The 17306-nt window shown below is 40.9% G+C and overlaps 1 protein-coding gene across 17 annotated transcripts in view; it reads left to right on the top strand.

Moving 5' to 3' along the window:
• The window catches only part of GPATCH2L (G-patch domain containing 2 like), a 58303-nt gene that overhangs the window by 23164 nt on the left and 17833 nt on the right, over window positions 1-17306 (top strand). For 4 of the 17 annotated variants that reach the window (XM_006052863.4, XM_006052861.4, XM_044924713.2 and 1 more), the window contains exons 4-9: window positions 1596-1772; window positions 3695-3774; window positions 6500-6567; window positions 7742-7798; window positions 9257-9332; window positions 9684-9769. In XM_006052863.4, coding sequence (XP_006052925.3) covers window positions 1596-1772; window positions 3695-3774; window positions 6500-6567; window positions 7742-7798; window positions 9257-9332; window positions 9684-9769 — 544 coding nt within the window. Of the gene's footprint in view, window positions 1-1595; window positions 1773-3694; window positions 3775-4856; window positions 4914-6499; window positions 6568-7650; window positions 7691-7741; window positions 7799-9256; window positions 9333-9683; window positions 9770-17306 lie in introns of those variants that run through there. The other 13 variants (XM_044924710.2, XM_044924706.2, XR_006639679.1 and 10 more) reach the window with 8 other exon arrangements.

The raw sequence follows: 17306 nt of genomic DNA, 5'->3' as shown, positions 1-17306 counted from the left end.
GTCCTTCCAGTTCAGTGAGTCCTTTTTTGTATTATCGAAAATCTGGAGTCAATGCTTGAGAACCAAAACAAACAAAAAAATTCCCTTATAGTCTGCCATTTGTTATTGGAAAATTATGATATACTAATTAATAAAGGGCCCAAGGAATGCTTATGAATAGGAAGGAATCACTGTATTGACTTGGAGTGAAACTAATCATCGTTAATTCTGATGCCTATCTTTTATTCATTCTTATACCTGGTTAGGTTAGATGCTTTTAGAGTAATGGTTCTCCAAATGTGGTCTCCAGACCAGTTTAGCTTCACCAGGGGACTTGTTAGAAATGTGCGTTCTTGGTCCTGTTTAGGCCAGAAGCAGAAGTTTGGGCAGTGCAGCCTAGCAGTGTGTGTTCTGGTAGCCCTTCCCCATCCTTCTGAAGCACACTAAAGGTTGAGAACCACTGTTCTGAAAAACAGCTGTTGATGTTGTGTTTTTATAAGAGAATATTTGGGGCAGCTTCTTTAGTGGCTTCTTTTTCCTTTTAAAGATCTCTGCAGTGATTTAAGAGTTATCCTTAGTGATCCATGAATCTGATACTTCTTGTGATTAACAGGTCTGAGCAGCTTCCCTGAGATCCAGTACCCATCAGAGAATGAATGCAATGTGAACTCTTTAGATGTTCTAGTAATAATTTCCTTCATCCTTGCTGTTTTGAAAAGGGTGAGGGGTAGCAGACAGAAAGTTATCCATCTTACTCTTTGTGGGCAGGAATAAGCTCTTTTGGAAATTGAGATGCTATTATAGTAGCTGGTAGAAAGAAGTTTGAACCAAGAGTCTGGCTGTATGGTTCTAGTCTTGACTTTGTCAATAATTGAGTATGGCCTTGGGCAAATGTTATAACTTCTCGACAAGCCTTGGGGGGTTACATTGTCTTTGTGGTTAGTTTTTTTTTTTTTTTTCTGGTAGCTTGGGTTGCTACTGTCAAGATGATTTTCTGTCCCATTAATGAGATATCAAGGAAGAAACAAGGTATGAGTATACATTCTTTATTCACCTATTACAAGAAATAACAGCAAGAAATCCTGCAAAAATAGCCAGTTTCGAATTGAGTAATATTTGTGGGTTTTTAACCTCCAAGTTCATGTATGCCACTTAGAATGGTACATGAGAGGCAGTTCATTTTTATGTTAAAGGCTTTGGAGTTATTCAGGCGTACCGTGGCTTCACCATTGCTAACTCGATCTTGATTTTTCTGGGCTTTAGTTGCCTAATGGATAAGTTTAAGTTAGTGTAATGTTTGGAAGAGATAACAAATTTACAGATTTTTTTAGCATGGGTTCTGGTAGGTGGACAGGACTTATAAGCGGTAACTTTGTTAGTTTTTACTATCAAAAGCTTCTCAGTGTGTTTCAGTGTGCCATTTATGTGGAACTAGTTTGATGTCCCGGTTTTTGTCATAATATGGATCAAGAAGTAGCAAACATTTTTTTTTTTTGTACGTTGACTTTATTTAAAAAAATATAATCAGACCTATAGCACTGAGACATCATCTTCCCACTTGGCTTCTCTTAGAGCACGTTAAAAATTCTAGCCATGACAGAATCTCTTTCCTTTAGGGGACGATGAGCAGAGTGATTGGTTCTATGAAGGAGAATGCGTCCCAGGATTCACTGTCCCTAATCTGCTGCCCAAGTGGGCTCCTGACCACTGCTCCGAGGTAGAGAGAATGGATTCTGGACTGGATAAACTTTCCGATTCCACATTCCTTTTACCTTCTCGACCAGCTCAAAGAGGTGAGTTCCGAGGAAACCAAAACATACTTCATACTTTTATGTTCTCTCTGGGGGGAGTCCACCCATGGCCAGCCTACTCATGCCTGTAAGCATGCATTGACTGACTGAATTTTAGAACTAGGCCAGGGAGTTGTCCAGAAGGTTCAACGGTCAGTCTCAGAGCTTGAGGTTTTCTCCATTCTTACCTGAATCAGTCCACGGAGACTCTTGGGATTTATATTAGCGAGCACCCCTTCAGCTTGCAGTTGCCGTCTGTGCCGGGTCTAAGAAGCCCAGCAGTGTGTCACTGCTGCCTATCCTGTGAAACCGGTGGGCTCCTGAGTGCCCAGTGGAAGCCTGCAGTAGTGGATCTCGGAAGAGAACAGATTTCAGTAACAACATTCATAACAACAACAGGCGTAATGACATTTTTTAAATGGGTGATTTTAAAATATTAAAAAAAAAAATTTATTTTAGTAATTCTGTTATTGTGGGCTTTAATACAAATGTGTATTCTTTCCCTGTGCTTTCCCACTGATTATGATGTAACAAAGTGGAGTGAGTGGAGCCTAGGACGGGGGAAGGAAAGGTGGGAATACTCTCTGGTACTGTCTTCCTAGCTCTGTGACTGGTAGTTACTTCATTTCCTTGGGGCATCAGAGTGATGACTTAGGATATTGTGACATTGAACAATGTTGTTTCAGAGGTTTCTTTTAGCTCTATAAATTTGTGATGAAAAGATCCCCAGAAACCAAAAATCATCCAGTTTCCAAGTGTATGTTGAGCATCTGTGGGTGCAGCATTGCACTAAGAGTTGTGAATTCCTGTCCTGCAGTGTTTCATTATGAATTTGGGTGATTGAAACACCTTCTCAAAGCAGTCTGTTCTTGGTAAGGATGCCTGGCCGAGGCACATCATTTGGTACCTTAATAGTTTTCATAAACACATCAATGACCATTTCTAAAAGTTCTTTATGGACCACTTAAAGTACATACAAATAAGCAAGACTAGAAAGAAGAAACTTTACATGGCCTGTAATCCCACACCCAGAGTCGCTGATAATATTTTCATGTGGATTCTTCCAGTAGTCTCTTCTGTGTATAGAACATATACTGCAATTAGAAAAATGGGATTATATTATACATGCTATTTTTTTTAACCTGTTTCGTGAATTAGAATGTCTTTAAAATTTTTTTAAAATACTTTTGTTTGTTTATTTCTTGGCTGTGCTGGGTCTCCCTTGCTGTGCGGGCTTTTCTCTAGTTGCGGTGAGCAAGGGCTACTCTCCGTTGTGGCGTGCAGACTGCTCATTGCTGTGGCTTCTCTTGTCCTGTTGCAGAACATGGGCTTTAGGGCACGCCAGCCTCAGTTGTTGCGGCACGTGGGCTCAGTATTTGCAGATCGTGGGCTCTCGAGCTCAGGTTCAGTAGTTGTGACACATAGGCTCAGTTGCTTCGCAGCCCATGGGATCTTCCCGGACCAGGGATTGAACCCATGTCTCCTGCACCGCCAAGCGATTTCTTTTACCACTGAGCCACCAGGGAAGCCCCTGAGTTAGAATGTTTTTGAGATGATAGCTAATGTTTAATTTGTAATTAGAAATTGTTGATAATACCTTATGTTTGTGTAGTGTTTTCAGTTTATAAAGTACCTTCCATGTGCTGTTTCATGGAGTCTTGAAGCCCTGTAAAAGCAGACTGAGCAAATGAGTGTTCCCTTTTTAAACAAGGATGCCTAGGTCACAGGTAAATGACATGCCTAAGATCATACCACTGGTGACAAAGACAAAGAAATAGTAAATCCTTGGCAAATAGCCTAATGATACTGGTTTAAGGATCAATCTAGTAAGATCCCAGGTGGAAGGCCTTTGTGTACTAAAAGCATATCACTGCTAATGAATCTTGTGCATTCAGTTACTGAGGTCTGTCTTCTTTTTTATTTAGGGTACCACGCTCGCTTTAATCGTCTGCCTGGAGCTGCAGCTCGATGCCTTAGAAAAGGGCGAAGAAGGCTTGTGGGGAAGGTGATAGCTCTCACTGTTTCCTAGGCTCCCTGGGAGGATAATTTATTCCCCAAGAGATTTGTATCCTATTGGTAATCAAAGGTGCTGAAGAACTCCCTGGGGTTAATTAAACCAGATGTATTTTGCACGTTCACAAGAGTGAACATTATATAGGACATGAGTGGATACATACATGAAAGCTGAAGCTTGATTCCTACACAAGTTCTGACAAAGCAAACACTGTCATGACAGTGTTGGTGGTCTGTAAACCTAGAGGCCCGCTCTCTGTCCCTTCTACTCTTTTGATTATATTATTATTGTATAAGTTGAAATGCTCTTGGCTTCTTTATGACTCCTCTTGAATTCACGAATGCTTCTTTTGTTCTAACTTTGGTCTTTTATTCTAATTCATTAAAAAAAAATGGGAAGCAAGACCTGTTATCAAATTCCAAAAGTCCCTCCTTGGCCATAAGGGAGGACTGTCTACCATTTACTCAGTTCTGCCTTTGCCAGGAACTCTGCTAGGTACTCAGTTCATTTATTCCTCCCAAAACTCTTGGTAAAAAGGTGATATTTTCTTTAAAGGATGAGGAAAATGGGTTCAAAGGTGTTAACGAATGTCTGATGTTATCCCGATAGAAGTGGCAAAACACAGAGAATTGAACCCAGGTCTCCTTCTCTTTTATCTTTTTAAAATTTAAATTTAATTAATTACTTATTTTTCACTCTGGCTTTGAGATTGAAAATAAGGCTGAGGCTCAATACCAGTCAGAGAAGATTGTGGTGGAGAAAGAATAAGGGTGGGAGAGGCATTTTTAGAGCATTAATATGTTTGTTCACTCAGTAAGTATCTAGACTGCCTGAGTGTGGCAGGCCCTGTGCCCGACCAGGTATGCAGTGATCAGAGCCACAGTCTTCCTGCCTTAAGGGAGCTACTGTTTATAGGTTAATCAGAGGACTGTTTTCTGCAAAAGAAATGAGTCTGTTTATTTTCAGATGAATTCATATTTTTATCTGTCTTTAAATTCTATTTCATATCTCTAATTAGAAAAATATTTGATTATTGGAAGAATACCTTTTCTTTTGGATTACTCATTTTATAGGCAACACAGCGCTGCATTTTCTATTGTGGGAGCTTATTCTAACAGGACAGCTAGCAGGTAGGAATACATGGAGTGGAGGGAGGCCCCAGGATGTTGGGAGTGGGGAAGAGAGCAATGGTTTGACTTTTCTTCTTTATTGGTTAGGCTTGACACATGGTGTTCTCCCTAACACCTACCTTATTTTGTTTCAGCTCCTATAAAATAAGAGCCTTCCACGCCCATGGAAGTAAATAATTTCATCCTGGAGAACCCCCTTTAGCTTGCCTGGAAGGAAAGTAGGGCCTGTTGGATGTGTCTGTAATGATTTCAAATGAATAGGATAATATTGACTTGGTTAATTCATCTTCATCACCTTAAAGGGATATTTGTCATTTCTAGCAGAGGTCACTGTTCTGCCCCCCTTCTTCTCCCTCCCCTATCTCTCTCCTCTTTTTCTAAATTGTAATCATAAATAATGAGTTTCATTCACAGCTCCCTGCCAGCGAGCTGCTAATTACGCAAAGTACTGCTTGTAATTTACACAGTAATAAACTGTAAATTTAAACATTACGGCACTTTAAGTTAATAATTTTTCTGCTGTAACAAATAGCTCATTTTTCACCTATCTTTTCTCGTGGCCCCATTACCATGGTTATGTCTGTGACCAAGAGGTGTAGGTGTGAGGAGTGAAAAATAGGAAGAATACAGTATGGGAAGCCTTTGCATTTAGCTCCACTCCTACCCAAAATCTGACCTCCAAGTTAATTTTTCCACAGTCAGTTCTGCTAAAATGTGTACCCTCATATTTAGGCTAATCCACACACAGATGAATACAGATAATAGTGTTTGCCCAGAAACAAATGTGTTTGAGTAACAGGCTTAACATTTTTGACACTCATGCCCATGACTTATGCTCTTTCATCTTAACACGTCCTCACATGTGTGTAACTCTTGCTCGTGTGCTGTCAATACGCTCGCCCAAGTTCTGTGATAGATACTCACTGTAAGTGCACTCAAGTTAAATGAAGGGTGAGTGCCTTCTGCCATTTTCCAGTTTTTTTGAGATTAGTTTCTGAATTGCTTGTGGTGGTATGGGTATGATTTTGTATTACAATCTTGAGAACCACTAATTTAAGAACCAGTTTATACAACTTGTATTTTTACTTTAGGAGATGACGTTTAACAGACAAAATACAGGGTGACAATTTTTGTAAGTTACAAAAATCTTTTGACCTGTATACATTTAGTCAGTAGATACTTAGGTGTTCCTGGTGAGGACTTCACAAATGTCACGTTATGAAGGCTGTTGAGGCTATAAGTGAATGACTCTAGGGATCTTGGTGTGCTAGCCTGTTAAAAATTGGCTGCTGTTGGATTTTTTAAAAAACTGTTTCTATTTTGACATTTTTAAATAAGTCCAGGAGGTATATTAAAATACTATACATAGTTTAAAAAAAGACTTTTTCTGAGCACTAAAGAAAACTGAGTCTAGAATACCATGCAATACTTTTACAATAGAGTTCCATAAAAAGCTGTCTAGTTGCTATTGGATTTTAAGATTGACATCTGACATATGCTTTGGGGTTACTGGTATAATCATGGGAAAGGGTGAGTTTGGTGACAGATCATACTTAATGATTGTTTTACCTTCTTTGCCTTTTCAGGAGTCCAGCATAAGTAATCTGGGTACTGAGAGGATAGGCCACCTCATTAGTGACCCTCGGCAGAAAGAGTAAGTGCTTCTGTATTTACCGGTGCTCTCCTAGCCTGTTCCTTGGAGGAGAGCGCAGAAGAACATTTTATGAAGAAACCTGGAAATTCTGTTGTAGAGCTGAATGAGGTCATCTTAAAGATTGGTACTTTATAACATGGCTAACATGCTGAGTTCATGAGAGTGATTAGTTTTTCCTTTCTAGACTAGTTTTTATTTCTTTGCATTTTATGTCTCTAGGTGCTACATTGTAAAAGTAGCCTCTAATGAGAATGTTGTATTTTAAATCGCTTTTTCCATCTCTTAAAATTTTTTTGTTCAAAATGTGTGATTGCTTCTGTATTCTCTTCTGTGTGCGCTTCCCATTTTTAGGCCTCTAGACAAAGAAATATCTTTTTGTTCTAACTACTGTGATAAGTGCTACTGGAGAGCCTGTGTGTAGTGTTCTGCCTTTTCTTGTGACAGCCTTGCCCCCTAACACAATTGGCTCTTTGGTGTCTCTAGTTTGTGTCATGGTCGGTGTCCAATTGTGATCCTGTATCGTTTCAACCTGGTTGTTTGTTATAAAATTGACAAGCTGTGGTCTGTGCCCTTGTTGAACTGGGATCCTGTTCTCACCGCACAGCTGAGAGTGCATTGGTTTCACACCATCGTCTTGAGTTGTTTTAGTGTCCAGTCTTCTGTATTCTGACTTTTTACTTTGAAGAGTCGTGTTCTGCAAAAAAAAAAAAAAAAGTTCATACACATTTAACATCTCCTTTTCTCCTCTGATTCCTTTTTTTTTTCCTCATTTCTTTTTTCTTCACTTCATTAATCCAGTATCTTTTTTATCTTCTTGTCTCTAATAATGTTCGTACCACTTCTCTGACTTCCCTGGTGGCATCTGCCTACAGTGCGGGAGACCCGGGTTCGATCCCTGGGTCGGGACGATCCCCTGGAGAAGGAAATGGCAACCCGCTCCAGTATTCTTGCCTGGAAAATCCCATGGACGGAGGAGCCTGGTTGGCTACTGTCCATGGGGTCGCAGAGTCGGACACGACTGAGCAACTTCACTCACCACTTCTTTTATTGTTTTCTTTCCTCTTACTCTCTCCCTCTCTGTAGTTTCTGGTTACCATCAGCTGGGAAAAGAGAACGAAATCAGGTAAGATTATTTTTCTTTGTCATCTTTATCATTTGATTTCCTTTTCTTTAGAAAGAAAGCCTTGGCTTCTGATTTTCCTCACATTTCTGCTTGTGCACACGAGGTAAGGTTCGTGTTCCTTATGTTATTCTGATTTTCTTAGAGAACTGTTTTCCAAAAGTATCTTAGTATCCACTAGTAAGAACAAGAGTCACTTCACCTTTTTAGGTTCAACTGTGATCTTCGGTTTATTACGTGTAACATATTTCATAGGAATCCAGTTTTTATTCTGGTTTTGAACTTTGCAGTAAAAAATCAGAATGAACTTCATTTGCCTATTTTTTAGTTCAGTATTAGCATCCCATGCTGAGAAATGCAATGTTGAATCCTAAACACTTGAAGCAGAGGAAGGTAGAGCTGCTTTGGCTGAAATGGGGTTGAGGCCTTAGAGCCTCTTACTCCTTTCTCTGGCTACCCCTGAGGGGCCCTCGGCGTATCCAGGCCTGTATAAGGGTCCTGGTTTTAAAATTGCTGGCAGTGGCTCTCAGTGTGCTCCTTTAATGTCCTAGCCTTTTGTGTTTTGTTGGGAGAGAGTTTGTTTCATCTTGATGATTAGTTGTAAAATAGACGAATACTGATAGGTTTTTTGGTTTTTCTGCTTATTATCTTGTTAATAAGTTGGTAATACTTTTTAGACTTGGCATTTTCGCCTTGAAGTTACTATTTCAAAATGAACTAGAACAGTGATAGACCTAACTGGTATGAATTTATATGATTTTAGATGGCATGTGGATACACAGTTTTTACTTCAGTTAAAATAATTTGTATTAGAAAAATGTAATCATTTTATCAAACTTGTTATTTCACAGAAATATAGTGATGACAATGCTGAGTAAAGCTTAATACGCAGGAGAATATGAAACAAGCAGTAGAGCAGGTGGCTGGTAGATGGTCATTAAGGTGGAATGTGAGAGACTACAGCTTGGGAACTGCGACGCTAGAGTATTAATTGTGTTTGCATCAGAATCTAAAGGCAAAGAGACCTATGATGATCATCTCATCCAGATCTGTTAATTTACAGATGAGATGGATTATTTACAAACGAGGTTTAAACCATTTGCCCAAAGTCATACAGCACTGGAACTGGAACCTCTATGACAGACAGTTGCTTAATTTGTGTACTTTTTAAGTTCTTTTGAAATGATTAACACCATTCGCTGTTCTTCTAGTATTCATATATATTTATTTCTGAAATGTGGGGGGAGGAGTATTTATTGTAGAAAAAAATCCAAAGAAGGCTAGCCAACATAAAGTGACGTACTTTTATATAGTTCCCAGTTGATCCTTACAACCCCCTTTTGAGGCGAATAGGTGTTTTACAGATAAGAAACTGAAATTACTTTCTAAACCAAAAGTAATATTTTATGTAGCCCTCACAGTAATCCCATGAAATAGGTAAGACAGATAGTGATACATCTGTTTTACAGATGAGGATGGTAAAGCCCAAAGAGATTTTGTAGTTTTTAGTATATGACAACTCAGTGGTAGGCTGGAACTAAACGTTGGATATTCTAATTCTTAATCTAGTTCTGTTTCCACTACACTGCTGCTGGTTTGTGCTAACCAGTTATTCACTGGAAACATCTGCCAGGATAAGGACAAGGTAATTTCATGCTAGTATTCTTGGGAACAAGGGCTGCAAATCAGTAGGCATAAGTTCCCTTTATGTCAGTTAGAAAGTACTGGATTCTGCCGCTTAAGTAATTATTATGTATCAGAAGTTTGTGAAAAATTGCTGCTTACCAAGGACTAGCCTGTTTTTGAGGCTGGCTCGATTAGTCACGCTGCATTTGTGGGCACACTGTTGACTGTGCACAGATTGATTGAACGGTGTCTGTGGTGTGACAGGAGAGTTGAATAATCAAAGGGGAAAAGTAAGCAAGCAGCAGGTAGCCCTTTAGGATCAGGTCTGTTTCATGTAAGCCTTACTGAAATAATCTCATTTATTCTGCAGTTTAATCCTCTCTCTCCCCTTTACTCCCTGGATGTTCTTGCTGATGCTTCTCACCGGAGATGTTCACCAGCGCACTGCTCTGCCAGGTAATAGTGTCCTAGTGACTGTCTTTTCTAGATGATACTATTGTCCTTTTATAAGCCTTTTCAGATTAAAGTATGTTAGTGTATACTGTCTACTTTGATCTCTCAACAACTTTTTGAGGTCAGGAGTTGTTCTAGAGAGGCAGAAACTGAGGCAGAGTGTTGAAGTTATCTTTCCTGTGGTCCTTTGGCTTACTGTATGATTTAAAAACTCAGCTTTGACCTAAGTTCTGACTCATCTTCTGTGATCTGACTCCTGCCTTCTTGTCCAGCCTCCTTTCATAGACTGCTTCCTCCTCACTGAGAGAGAGATCCAGCTGTGCCTGGGAGCTCTGTTTTATTCTTCAGATTCACAACTCTTTCCTGCCGCTGAACCTTCACACGTGTTCCCTCTGCTGGACTGCCGTCTTAGAGCTTTTCCTGTGGTTGGCTCTTTCTCACCCCAGCTGGGGCCACCTCCTCTGGGAGGACCCCCTCCGGCTATCCTGTGTAAAAGCGCCTGCCTGCACCTCTCACCGCTCGTTCTCTCTTTCCTTTAGAGCTTTAATTACAGTCTCTAATGACTTTATTGTTGTTTTGTTTTTCTTCTTACTTTTCCCCTTGTCTCTCACTAGACTATAAGCTTCAGAGTGCTGGGACCTTGTCTTGTTCCCTGATACGTCCGTCCCCCACGCCTAACACAGTGTCTGGCGCTTACGGGGCATTCAGTATGAATTTGTCAGGATAAATCCTGCACTTGCATAGCAGAATGAGATCAGTGCCTCTGAATATACATTCTCTCAAGTTGGGTGAATGCAAAGTAAATATGGTTTCTATGATGGCATGCCCTAGTGGGTTATTGCACATAAGGAGCAGCTAATAGGCTGAACCATAGAACTTTTATTATTTCTCGTGGCACAAAGAATTTCTTTCCAAGGTTCCAATGATTTTTTTTTCTTTATTCTTCCTAACACATTGTTAAGTGGATATATTCATAGATTTGGGGGGCAGGCTGCACAAAGAAATGATTTTTTTCATGGATATAGTTAGGATATTTACTATGGCCTATAATAATGAACTCTGCACTATAACCGCCTGCCAGACCTTCTACTGGAAAAGTAGTATTTCAGTAGGAAAAATCTTTTGAAAAAAGAGACTATCACGCATGGTGTTAAGTAAGAGCTTGGAAAATTAGGGGATATTAGTAAACTACTGTAAGGCCTTTTCTTAGTTGCATGCTGTTTAGCCATCATTCATTCATTCATTTGCTGAGTCCTTACTATGTGCCTTCCTGGGAAGCCTTCCTTGGAAACCTTCCTTGGTGGGTCAGATGGTAAAGAATCTGCCTGCAATGCAGGAGATCCGGGTTCAATCCCTGGGTGGGACATATTCCCTGGAGAAGGGAATGGCAACCCACTCCAGTATCCTCCTTGCCTGGAAAATCCCACGGACAAAGGAGCCTGGTGGCCTACAGTCCCTGGGGTCGCAAAGAGTCAGTCACAACTGAGTGACTAACACTTTCACTTCCTTACACTTTATTATGTGCCAGGTACTTTGTTTAAATATTTAATACTATCCTAAAGGAGCTTATATCCTCATGGGAGGGTCAGGTGTAGAAATGGACAACTACAGTTAGGAATGACAGGTATTGTGTGCACCAGAGTGATAGCAACTCAGAAGAGCATCTCCTCACTCAGGCTCAGGGAGATTTTCTTAGAGGTGGTAGTGCTCAGGCTGTCTTGGAAGATGAAATTTCAGTCCATAGGAAAGCAGCCTTCCAGCTACTTATTTTAATACCAAATAAAATAATGTCCACGTGTGCTCTTCAGGAAGACTCTATGAGTAAAACCATGTCATGTCAGATACTGAAAGTGGACGATTTGTCCTCCTCCCCGGACTTCTGCTGCCTTGAGCTGTGCTGAGATTGGTATATCCATGCCTTTGTCAGGCCTCCTGTTGCCTTTAAGGCCTCATCCTGGTTGGAGTGGGTGTGAGCTTCGTGTTTCTTTGTGCATCTCATTATCCACATCATTATCTTTGTTCTCTTACCGGCCGTGCTTGTGGTTCTCTTCCAAGCCGTTCAGACTTGGAAACATAAGGAAGCCGAGGCTGTGTTTCTGGTGCACTCAGCTCTGTGGAAATAGTGCTTATTGCTTCAGACTGTTGCTGAAAGCAGGATGGGAGAGTGTGGACACTTACAGCTCATGCTTGTCCTGCCTGGCATCATTCCTGGGTCAGTGGATACAAAGCGGGGTTGCAAACATGAAGGTTCTTTGGGGCACGGGAAGAACATTTTTAAACTTACATTTATTTATTATCTTATGCTTTAAAATTTTTTTTAAGTTATACATATATTAGTCTAGCAGCACATATTTTTATGTGTATGTATTACATATATAAGGAGTGTTCAGATTTTTTTTACTGATGAGGGCGCACGAGCAATAAAGTTTGGGAACCCCCGATCTGTGGGAAATGGTCAGCATAAGTGACCTCCACAGGTTTTAGGAAATGTGGGTGATGAGTCACTTCCCACGGGGCTCCCTGTTTTCCTTAATAGCAAGGTCCCTGCCTGGCAAGGGGTCAGCAGAGAAGGAGCAGCCTAGCTCCAGTGTGGCTGACGGGTGCTATCAGAATCAGAAATGGATGGTGGGCTTTGCAAAGAATGGACCATTTAACAAAACCTGGCACCTAGGGAAGGATGTTAAAGAGCAGTGGTGGCAGGGAAGAGGCCGGTGAGTGACCACATTAAAAACGGTTTCGAATGGAAATTTTGTCTTTTTCTTGTTCCATCTTATTTGCTGTAAAGATTCCTTTCAAAGCATCTGGGCAGCATTGGGAATTTCACACCCATCATTAGAACGATTTGTGCGTGTGTGTGTGGTGACTATGTTATCATTAGCGGTATAATTTTATTTTGCGAAGAGAGCAGTGTTTCCTGTTTTATCACAGCTTTCCCCGAGGAGGCCTGGTGTATTAATTTGCTGTATTGCCTCCTGGCTGTTCCCAGGCTGTTTTTCCTCTTCATCATGGAATTTTTAATGGCCCTACTGCCTCTTGGGAAGCATGTGAGGAAGAGTTCCTCGGGGAGTGCTTCCCTTTTTTCACATGCCTATAATTACTCTCCTGTAAGAGCACAAAGAGTTTGATGATCATGCCTGAACTGTGAAGGTTTCCTCCTGTCGGGTTACTGAGCTGAGGCTGCTTCCTGCCTGGATGGGACCAGTTCAACTCCCCCCCAAACACTCAGCTGCGAGAGAGGAGGGTTCCTCAAGCACCTCCTTACTGCTAGAGCCTTCTCCAAGGGAGGCTTGGGGGCTGCTGGGGGCAGTGAGTGACCTCAAGGTACTCTCTTGTTACCTTTCCATTGCCATAAACAAGACATAATGGGGAAGTGATTTTAAGAGAAATGTGATCAATGTGTCATTTTAATACCACGCAGATGGCGGGTGCAGTGAGAGCGAACCTTTGTGGTCTTTGTACCACCTAATTCATTTGTGGGCTAAGAGGTTTTCAGAAATACCACCCTAGAAATACTGAAGTTTTCTGGTTTTCAGCCCTGACTGTACTTTTGAATCACCTGAGAAGCTTAAAAAAAAAAAAAAAAAGTATATCCAGGCTGGTCCCCCACTTGGCAGGATCCTGATCTGATTGGCCTGGGATGAGGCCCAGGCACTGGCAGTATTTTGGAGCTCCCAGGTGTCTCTAACATGCAGCCAGGGTTGGAAACTATTGCCCGAAATGCATATGGTTTTACGACTGATGCTTTGTAATGCACTTAACGGGAAAGCCCATTTCATAATTGTCCTGTGCTTGGGTGTTGTGAGCACAGTTCTGTACAGAAGGGACAATGCTGGGCTTCTCTTAGCATTGGAGAACTGCTGCAGGTGAGGAGGAGAGCAGTAGGGTCCAGCACTTAGTGGTGGGCAAATGGGCAGAGTTGATGGGTGAGTGTGTGGGTAGCTGGATCGTGAGCAGGGTGTATATAGATAAAATTCGTAAGCCAGCTGTTTGGGTTTGGTTGTTTTGGTTGCTGGTATTGGGCTGTTGCTATTAAAGTAGTAAGACCGGGTGCCCGTGCTAAGAATTGCTGCTGCTCAAACAGCAGATGGTGTGATTGGTGTTCCGGTAGACGCGCTGGTATTGCTGCCAAGGACACAGCCCCAGATGGTAATAAGGAACTAGAGCTGTAGGCAGCTTTTTCCAAAATGAGAGATTTATTGATTGAAAGGTAGTTTTTTTTTTTAAACCATTATTGTCTTAGAGAACCATAACTGGAACTTATAAATTGCTACATCTCTTTGTATGATGCACAAGTCGCCGGTTGTAGTTTTTGAATATCTTGAGGCAGTTTTGAGTTTCTTCGACTTTCCTGATCTTTCCTCTATTTTGGGTGATCACTTTGTAGTATATCACCATTTCTTTTATTCTTTCTTTTAAGTTTTTAATCTCATATTAGTTTGAGGCAGACTCAGATAAGAGTCTTGGCTTTTACCTGGGCAAAAGAATTAATCTCCCCGTACTTCAATTTCCTCACCTTGAAAATGAAAATATCAATATTTTGGGGGCTGGTCGGGATCAAAGTGAAATAATATACTTGAATATTTAGCATACTGGTAGCTAATACTTATTTTTGTTATATAGTTAACTACACTACCCTGTTCTAAGGATAACTGCCGTTTTACAAACCTTGAGTTGGCTTCCAGAGTCATTTGCTAACGAATATTTAGTATAGATTCTTGAGGTGTTTAAAATGACCCCAAGTGGACTATAAGAGAAGGCATTTGGACAGTGCTTGGGTGAAAGAGGGAGAGACCTTCCTGTTAGTTGAAATATGATAGTCTGCACTCATTGTAATTCATTTTATCTGTTCACAAACGCTATGATCTGCATATCAGAGTTGTGTGCCCAGCTGGCTGTGCCACTCGACAAGGAGTTTCAAAGAGCGAAAAGAAGACTCAATTCATGCTATTAATTTTGACCTTTGGAGCCATAGTAAACAGCCTCAGGTTTTACCTCAGGGCTTAGGGGAAAGAACCTTTTATTAGTCCTCTATCTGCTGGGGATGCTGTGATGCACAGTAGCTCACCTCTTCAGCGCTTGGTTTCAGTCATGTGTTAGGAATCCATATGGCTGCCCGCTCCTACCGGGACTTCGCATTCTGTAGTGCACAGTTCTGGAATCTTTTGTCCTCTGTTGGACTGTCTTGTTTATAGCAGCTCTCAGCCAGCTGGCATCTTACTGCCAGGTATGGAATGATGAAAGCATTTTCTCTCTCTCTTGTTTTGCTACTGTAATATACCCATCCTTCCAAGGGATATGAAACTGTTCTGCTCCTGTGGGTGGCATGAGATGCCAGCCTTCGCCCAGCAAAGGGAAGTAAGTAGATTACAGAGAATGTTCAGGTGCTGGCGAGCAGTTTGTCACAAACTGCTGAAGGTTTGGTTTGAGTGAAAACACGAGTGGGATTGCCAGGATCTCTTCCTAAAACCTCCTTTGTGTCCTCTGATCGGGAGGTGGTTTTCTCTCCTCACTGCGACAGTCCTGTTTCTGGCGTCATAGGCCTGGGTCCTGTCAAACGTGCAAGTCTGTGAAGATATATTTCCCCGACTGGGTGTCTAATAAATGTCACTTAACCCTGAAGGTAAAATCACATGTGAGGAGGGGTCTGTACTCCTGAGGTTTCCTCCTCTTTTCCCTCATTCTCCCCCTCACTTTCCTTGCTCCTTGATTACAGCTCAGTGTCTCGTATCACCTTATGCGTCGGCCTCCCTCCCTCTGCTGTGAGCTCCTGGTGGACGGGCCCTTGGCTCAGTCATTTTGTGTGTAACCTCTGCACCCAGCACAGTGTAGGCCTCCATAAATTTTTGTTAAAAATAATTGAGGTGAATAGATTAGTAATTGAGGAGAATAATTGGAATATATGATGTATATGACCTTTGGTCCTTAGAAATATCAATAGTTTTTTCCTGATGTTACTTATTTGTGTGTTTTAAAGGAAAAATACAGCAAATGTCTTTTTAAAATAAATTTTATTTTTATTTCATACCAAAACGTGAACTTTTCAGTGAGTTTTTAAAATGAGTGCTTTTTGAAGGTGAACCATTCCTTAAAAATTAGCTTGCTGTTGACAGAAGACTGTTTTCTTTCCTTAGGAATGACTTTAAACATCTTTGTTCTAAATCTAAAGCAGTCACTTCAGTTATTTATTTATTTTTTGCCAACATTGGTTCTATTAAACATGCATGTATTTCTCAAAGTAAGTTTTTCTTCCCCTAAAAGTACATTCCTGCCCCAAGGACATAGTGACCTGCCCAGTTTCCTAAGTAACACTGCAGTTTTAACAACTCACCTGATCTTTTTAGTTACCTGCAGTAAAAAATAAAATAGACGTGTTGTGTTTACGTGTGAATATACAGAATACTCTTTCAATTAATTTTTAATCTTCAGCATTCACCTTCACAGTTACAATGTGAATTTAGTGATTTTTTTTCCTGAAGTAAGAATTTTTAAAGAGTGCATTTAATGTTTTTAATGTTCGTTCCACCCGCACCACCCCCAGATCTTTTCAGCAAATACTGCTGAATGTGATGCTTTTAGGAGAAGTTCTGACCTAGCACTCATGCTGTGAAAGAAGCAGTGCCCGGAACACTGAGGCCCAGATCAGACGAACAGAGCGAACGTGGCCTGTCTTTTCTCTGGGTTAATTGCTTGCATACTGGGGAATAATAAATATATTTTTCATCTACATTTATATTCATTTAATCACTCTCTTATTCTTTAAGTTAAATATTTAGATTTTTTTTATGGACTAGCTTGGCCTTGGGAGGGTTTTTTTTTTTTAGCTCAGTAATTTTCACAGTAGGTAGAAGCTTATCAGAATTACCTGAGGTAGAATTTCAAAATAAACATATTACAGATTCTTCTTCCATCCCTGCGTGGTGGGAGATGTGTATTTTGTAAAAGCTTCTTCTTACATAACCATATATCACTTCAGTTGAGAAGGGAGTTTTAACTTGGTGGTGGCTTTAGCTTAACTAGTACTTAGCCTTTTTTTGCCTCTGCGTAATTGAAAGAGCCCCTCCCTCCTCGCACAGGACATGGTTCACCATACAAGAGCAACGTGCACTGCTCTTTAAAAGGAAAAAAAAGAGTTAAAATTAAAAAAAGAAATGTAGTTAAGTTTTCTGCCACTCAGTGGATAAGGATCGGGGTCTGCGTGCCAGGAGAAGGGGAAGCCCACACCGTTCCCTGGCCCTCTGTGATACCTCCTCACCTGAGTGTTGGCCCTCTTCAGTCCCTGTCTTGGGAGACAGTGACGTTGTCAGAGTGAAAACAACACAATTTTTGTTGTTACTCAGCCCTAAGTTGTGAAGTTATTCTGCCTCTTATGAAATGACTCTCCCACCTGGAAATGGTCTTAAGAGAAATGTTTTAAGAGGGAAGGAGCACTAACCTGAATTTTAGGAGTGAGCGTGATGTCTCTTTAGGGCTGCCTCAGTTCCTTTCTATACAGGTTCTGTAACTGGGAAGCTGTACTTCTGGAAGTGGGCCCAGGCTATAA

This window comes from Bubalus bubalis, chromosome 11, assembly GCF_019923935.1.
Source record: "Bubalus bubalis isolate 160015118507 breed Murrah chromosome 11, NDDB_SH_1, whole genome shotgun sequence".
Classification (NCBI taxonomy): Eukaryota; Metazoa; Chordata; class Mammalia; order Artiodactyla; family Bovidae; genus Bubalus; species Bubalus bubalis.
Note: the sequence above shows the minus strand (reverse complement) of the source record. Positions and strands in the feature narration are given on the sequence as shown.